The sequence below is a fragment of the Drosophila sechellia genome, chromosome 2L (genome assembly GCF_004382195.2).
Source record: "Drosophila sechellia strain sech25 chromosome 2L, ASM438219v1, whole genome shotgun sequence".
In the NCBI taxonomy this organism is placed as follows: domain Eukaryota; kingdom Metazoa; phylum Arthropoda; class Insecta; order Diptera; family Drosophilidae; genus Drosophila; species Drosophila sechellia.
Window position 1 is genome coordinate 9276946 of NC_045949.1, and position 7627 is coordinate 9284572.

A 7627-nucleotide genomic window follows, 5' to 3' on the forward strand; every position below is an offset into this window, starting at 1 on the left:
AAGGGATTTAATTGAACAGGTTTTAAATATTTTATTACGTAATGAACCACAATTACTTACAAGCATTTCGCCGAGTTCATTTAAAACAAAGTAAACTTTTGCCACGCCGCCCTTTTTAACTAATTGCGAAAACCGAACTTTTCTCAAAATGCGAGCAAGGGTGGAAAGGGAGAAAGTGTTGTTGTTGTTTAGTTTTCTCATCCATGAATTATTAAGAAAAACATTTAATAATGCACTTTAATATCTGTGAGCATACTTTGCCGAAAGAGTTTGCCGCCCCACCCCCGCACTCAGTTTTAGCCCCGCCCCCCTTGCCTACAACCCGCCCATTTGGTTACCGGCTTCATGCCAGCAATTTAATTAATCTGCACAAAATATGCAACACAGCAAAAGTTTGCCAGCCAACAAACGCAGACAGACACATAAACACACATAAAGCCAGACGTTCACACATGTGAAGAAATGGCCGCAGTTATAATGCTTGACACATAAAAAGTGTGGGCGTGTGTTAATGTTTTTGTCTGTGCACAGAAAGAAATTTATGTAAAGTGTTATCTGATTTTAATGCACAAGGTTTGCAATGAAAAACTAGAGCGTATCACATAAATCTGATACAATTTGAACTGACTTTTTAATTATTTATTTTATTTGATTAAAATTTAATTTTAATGCAATTTCCACACTTTAAAATAGATAAATTATATACTTGCGTAGTGCAATTTCTTTCGGTGTATGTTCGAGTGTTTTGTAGTGCCTAAAAGCAGGCAGCAGCGAAATGGCAAAGGGCAGAGAGCATCTTCAGCGGAGCAACACGAGAAGCTGCAGCAGTGGCAATAAGATCACTTAATTGATTTAAATTTGCTTGTCTAGTAAAGAGATAGTGGGGCTGGGGGGTGGTAGTGGGTTTGGGGGTTGATGTTGCACAGTGTCGCAAGCGATAATGAAGTTGTTGACAAGCTCGTGGGCCAAAGGCAAGAAAATGCAAGGCAACAGCAGCTGTGACAATGGGAATAGGAAATGCAAGTAATTGAAAAGCAGCCAAAAGGAAAATTGCACTGAAAGAAAAAAGTGGTTATAGTATATTTAAGTATTCGGAATAAATTGAAATCCTTTTCAACAATGATTAATAATACTTTAAAAAATTCGTAAAAATGTGCAAACCCATTAACTCCAAGATTTGTTAATTTAATGCGATTAACTTGCAATCAAAACTATTTTTCCCAGTGTAGTCACTACCGCCCTTTTCTGCTCTTGTCTGAAGCTTTTCAGCGTAGGATGTCGTTGCGGATAATGATGAGACGGCTGACGATGATGGCAGCGAAGGAGACAACATGTCGGCTGCATTATATTCATAACGTGTATAATTAATCACATCACGCTGTAAGGGAAAGCCCAAGAATTATATTCAATTTGACCTAATGCTCTTGTATCTGTGTGTGCGAGATTTATCCCGGCCATGTCCACTGCGTCAATTTAGACCAATGCACACGGCCAAAGTCCGTAGTCCATAGTCCTTAAGCCGCCAAATCATGGCTCCAACAGCGTCAACTGACCCCCAAAGGCATCTTTTTGTTGCTTTTGTTTTCTGGGCGTGTGTGTGTTTATGTGTTTTGTATCTGTGTGTGCCCCTTTGCGGTTGGCTGTTATTACGAGCCCAACGCGGTGCCACTTTTGCCACCCATTAAGATCCCATGCACAAAAAATAAATATTTGTTGTAGTTTATAGATCAATTTTATTGATAATATTACTATCCTTCAGTTTGTACACCTATACAAAGTTTGTTAACTCGAAGCATAACAAGAGACATAAATGTGGAAATTTTATATATACCAATCCGTATTATTTAATTTGTTTGTTAAAGGAAAAATATAAAAATTATATATTTATTTCCACGCTTGTCAAACAATTTTCATACTATTTTACTATCATTTGGTTTTACTGAAATGAAAGAAGCAGCTGAAAGAAACATTATTGCATTCTCGATATGTAAGCAATCACAATTTCATAGTCAGGCTTAAGTAGCTCCGATTTCTCTCAGTGTAAGAGCTGGGCTCGTTAGCCTGACCATGGCCAACAGGAGCCGTAACAACAAGGACGCGAATATAGATGCAGACTTGGACAGGGGCTGGCAGCTTAGTCATGTCTGCCAGTGCTGCGTCGACATCATAGCTTTATCTTCACCCAAATGCCCTGCTGCAGCCCCATCCCCCAGCCACGCCCATTATCCAGCCAATCCAGACCACACCGCCCACCCCCCACCCCCCGCTGTTGTATGTGACTTGCATGCGGCGCTGAGCGCCAAAGTTTTGACTTCAATTTGCCCAGTTACAAATTTTGGTCTTCTCCGGCGGTTTTTCTACGCTTTTTTTCTTCTTGTTTTCCTTTTTTTCGTGGCTTCGACCCGTCTTGCAAATAAAAACAAAAAAAAAAAAGAGCGAACGTAAACCACAGTCAAGACGGAAGCAGGAGCAGCAAAAATGTGGTGAAAGACTTGACCAGCATCGGACGACGACGTGTTTTGGCCACATCAGCCGCATGCCATCATCATCATCGCCAGAGAGACAACACAGCCACAATGGATGGGGTTGGATGGTGAAAGTAGTTAAGGCCCATTCCTTGGAGCGATGACAAATCAGCCGCAACTAGAGAGTTGCAGATGGCAAATGTGACAGGAATTCGGAGGAGATTTTCCAATATTTCAGGTCAAATGATATAATGCATAAGGCAACAGACTTGGCTTCAAACTATGCAGCTTAGAATTATTTATAAGTATTTATAAGAAACGGAAATTGGAAAAATACTGGCGGCATTTTGTTGGACAGGTCGTCGTCGGCGGGCTGGGCAAATAAAAGCGGGGCAAAGTGAAGTGGAGTGCGGAAGAAAAAAACACAAACTGTCAGTGACAGCATTAAAACTAACAGGAATGGAGAGCGGCATTCTCAGCATTTTGCACATTCCTGGGGCCATCGACAGGATGCAGGACGAGAACGAGGACCCCGAAGTGAGCGAACTAGCCTCCGACTCGTGTGGCATGCCACATGCAATTCAATAAGAATTTCCCACTTACCACGGCCATAAGGGGTGATTTGCGGAGGGAGGGGGGGAGCAAGTATTTCAAATGCATCCCAAACACTTGCTGCGGAATTCGTAATTGTGTCACATAAAGAGGCAACGAGGAGTCCTGGTCATAACTATAACTGTATGGCTACGTGATTCAAATCCGACGAAAAGCTAACAAACTCTGAAACGCCCGGACTGTCGGCACTTTTGGATGGCGAGTCTGGAAAAGATTTTTATTTACAACCGAGTCTCTATATACCCCCTTCCCAACAAGACACCACACAGACACCTCCTTGATCCCTCCCAGCAATTGGCCAGATCCCTTCCATTTCCTTCCCAGATTCCACTCCCAGATGCCTCCCATATTCCTCATAGATCATCCGTAATCCGTCTAAGTCCCCTCCGAGAATACTACCAATTCCCTTTTATTTTCTTCCCAGATCTCTTAAAAACACAGAAGATTTTCATTTCTTCCTGTGTATATAGTTGCTGCCTTGGCACACTCTCTTGGTGCGCTTCGTCACTACGTGGACTACAGTGCATAGTGATGTAGTTTAAATCTGCCGCCATTTTGCTGTTGCAAAAGCTGAAGACGTCAAAACTCAGTGCCACTTTGGCCGGAACCAGAACTGAAAATCTCAAATTAAATGAGTCTGTGTGAAAGGTGAAAAGCTGCAGGACATATCAAAAGCTGATGGCTGTAAAACTCAGTGACATTTTGAACGGAACCGGAAACTGAAAACGTCCAATTAAATGAGTCGGTGGATAAGCTCCAGGACAAGCTTCCTTAATCCGAAAAGGAATCATTATTTGAGACCCACAGACTTTTGGCAAAGGAAAACAAACATCCCTTATTACAACTTGAAATTACTTTTGTGACCAAAAAATAATTAAAACAAATATGTAAAAATTTTTTTTAATTTTTATTAAAAATGTAAATTCTGAAAATGCGGAATACCATAGTTCTCTATACCATTGACAAACTTCTTAGGTTCTGTTTTTCTTTATATGTCGTTTGCCGCGCTTCGATCAATTGCAATATTTTTGGGTATGCTGCGATGAACTTTTTCGACTGTTTTACATTTTCAATACCATCGATTTCTTCTGGGGATTACAATTACAATTATAATGCTGCATTATGCATGTGTAAGAGTTTGTGTCGTGTTTATAGGTATGTGTTATGCTTTTGTTTGGGGCCTTGGCAGCCACACAAATTGTGTCGATCACAAAAAAAAAAGAAAAACCAAGCAGAAGGGCAATATACATAGATAATATATATATACGATGTCATATTTTATATATATATACTTTATTATATACTCGTACAACTAAAGTCCAAGCGTAATCGTCTGACTGACTGGCCAATCGGCGAAATGGGAGAGTGTTGGTCGAGTCTAGCGCTTTTGCTCGAATTTGATTTAGTTGCCTAACACTCACTTAGTTATACATTTATATAGACGTACATATATACGCGACTGCATGTTGTATAATTTATGTTATATTGGTATATATATATATTTTCTAGGCATATTCAATATTGCGCGAAGCAAGCAATTCGTTTCACATCTAAAACTTCATCTCTCGATGGAAAGCATTTTCGTAATACAATTTCTGGATTTTCGGTTTTCTTTATTTTTTTTGGGCTTTTATTTTGGGTTTTCTTATCTTGGGTATTTCTTTAAGGTTTGGCCACGACGCTGAGACGATCTACGATGTTTGTGGCTGATGTTGAGCTGTCCAAATGCACCATTACCAGATGAGGCCTTCATTCCCGTTTACTGCTCCTCGTCACCCAACTCGTGCTTGATCTTGGAGAAGTCGAACGTCTCGCCAGTGCCCCGCTTGAATATGTTCAACACATCCAGGCAAGTAGTCTCAAAGTGCGTGGTCGCATCGTAAGACTCCGAAATGAAGATTTGAGACTCGGATCCATCATCGATCGGCTCCAAGTAGTCCGAAATGGTCACAAACTTTTGTGCGATCGGCTCCAGCAAGTCCAAGCCAGGCTTGATCTCCACCTCCGGGTTCTCGGTCTCAACGGTGGTCGAGACCATGCCCACGAACCAACCCTTGGCGGCCACCTGGTGAGTGGAGCTCACAAGCGACACATAGATGTCCGACTTGCGGCCGACCTGCTTTTGTGGAATGATAATCTGCGTGGAGAGACCATCCTTGGTACTGGCCACCGGATGGTCTAGAATGCAAATGCAGCGAATCACCTTGCCACGCTTGCGCACCTGTCAGATAAAAGAAAAGTAATACATGATTATTTCCACAAGACTAAAGGCTAGTTTACAAAAGTCTTTCGTGAATCTCACCTTCTCGGGCACGTAGCTGGGATCGCAGTAGACCTGCTTGCACTTGGCGACCTCGTCGCCGGAGCGCACTCCCACCACCTTGCCGCCCTCGCCGAGGACGATCTCGTCGATGGGCTTGTCCAGCATGTAGGTGCCGCCGTAGATGGCCGACAGGCGTGCGAATCCCTGGGGCAGCTCACCCAGGCCGTACATGGGATAAAGGTAGGGCGACTTGCCGTACCTCGCCAGCGAATCGGAGTAGAGCTTGATCCGCCGGATGGTGTTCACGGCCGGCTCGTTCAGATACTCATCGTCGCGGAAAAGGGCCAGGGCGTGGCCGGTGAAGTCCTGCGTGTTCTTGTCCAGTCCGAACTTGTCGTACAGACCCTGCATGTTGGCCTTGGTGGGGTCAAAGTCCTTCCAGGTCTTGGGGTCATCCTCTCGGAAGTCCTGCACGTAGATGAGGAAGTTCCGGAAGCGACGCTTCTCGAACATACCTGCAAGTAAACTCACATTTATATACGTATATCCATAATGCCATATTGGTCAGTTTGGGGTTCAGGATCTGCATATAAGGGAGTGCACGAGCCCGAGGGTTTCAAGTTTCCCGTTTCCATTTCATTTGCATGCCACAAACACTCACATACAGACACTTATTGGGACACCAGCACGCAACTACAGTTGGAAACCTTCAATTTAGGGGGCGGAGGACACACCACCAACAATCAGAAACCACTTGGCCACCCCATGACGTCATTCCAAGCATATGTGTAATGCGGACACAGTGAAGCATGGGCAAGGTGTTTAACTTTCAATTAGCAAATTGAGACATTTCATAGGTATTTTTACAAACGGAAATAAAATCTACCTAATAGTAACATTTTCATTGAAATTATTGATAATTAAAGACAAAAATTAAAAAATGTGGTACTTCTCAAGTCATGAAATGTTTTCTTTGATAGGCAATCTCCACTGTAAAGTGAAGGGGTTCAATGCGCCTGGCCAAAAACCTGGTTGCAAAAACCAAGTAAAATTGAAATGGAAAAATTCAAGAGCCAATCATAAATAAATAGAGCGTGTTTTAGCTAATTGCATTGCTGCCACGAAGAAGAGGGAAAAACTTAAATTTCAAACAAAGCGAAATTCAGGTGTAAAATGGAGGCGACCAATTAGCGGCAGGTGTATGAATCAGCGCAGAGCGATTAAAATTGAGACTCCAATTGGAATAGGGCGATAATAGTTGGGCAAACAAACATGGTGTGGAAATGGAAATGTGTGGGGGAAACTTTGGTAGAAATTCTTCGGCGAGCGAAGAAAACAACTGTTTTTCGGCACACACATACGTGTCACATTAAAAAAAGGGAATGACAACAACAAGAGCGTTGCCAGCGAGTGAAAAAGCAGACAAAGAAAAGAGAAAGAGAGCGGAGCGGGCGAGAGAGGGGAAGCAGATAACAGTCGAGTACGAAAATACATACATACATACACGCACACACACAAGCACAGCTGGTAATTTGCACAATTTTTCGTGGGGGGCTCACCACCACGCAAAAAGGCAACGGTACTTAAAAGAGCATTATTAACGAACCCATGAGATCGGATGCCAGGGCCTCCTTCTGGTCCACCGGCACCTTGGCAATCTTGCCACCCTTGTAAACGTAGCTGCCCTCGATGGACTTGAACTCCAGATAGCGGGTGACGCCCGTGTGGATCAGCAGCTTGACCAGCTGGCCATTGGCCATCAGGAACTTGGGGATCAGGTCCACGTTCCAGTCGCGGCCACGCCCAAACCGTTCGCCAGGCGGCTCCAGTCCGTAGCGCTGGAAGAGCTCCTCCAGCGGCGTTATCGAGGCGGACTCGCCGCCGTAGTACTTGTTCCGATCAATATGCAGCACCTTCTTGCCGGACACGGACAGCATCCCGCTTAGGATGCACTCCTTAAGGCCCGTTCCGAGCACAATTGCATCGTATTCCTCATTCATCTTGGATCGCACTTATTTATATATTGCAATCACAGTAATTTATATATTTTTTTATCCGGTTTTCGCCCTTTTCACTTGCTGCGACGTTCGACTTGGTGGACTTTTCTCTGCGCTCAATAATTTTTCTCTACTCGTTCGGCTTTCGCTCGTCCGCTTTGCGCTGCCCGTTCGCCGTCACGCCGTTTGCTGGTCACGTTACGTTACGTTTTCGTACATGCCCAGGGCTGCATAGCAAAGAGTTGCTATCGGCGGCTAATTGTGCAGGGAAATAAGGAAATAAAACCAAA

The 7627-nt window shown here is 43.6% G+C and overlaps 1 protein-coding gene across 1 annotated transcript; it reads right to left on the reverse strand.

The window, feature by feature from the left end:
* Positions 1 to 4341: 4341 nt before the first annotated feature.
* LOC6611815 (rab GDP dissociation inhibitor alpha) lies at positions 4342 to 7487 on the reverse strand. Its single transcript, XM_002036301.2, has 3 exons — positions 6947 to 7487; positions 5380 to 5855; positions 4342 to 5298 (listed from the first exon to the last, which is right to left on the reverse strand). The coding sequence occupies exons 1-3, from the start codon at positions 7338 to 7340 to the stop codon at positions 4837 to 4839; spliced, it is 1332 nt and encodes a 443-aa protein (XP_002036337.1). The 5' UTR covers positions 7341 to 7487; the 3' UTR covers positions 4342 to 4836.
* Positions 7488 to 7627: the final 140 nt, after the last annotated feature.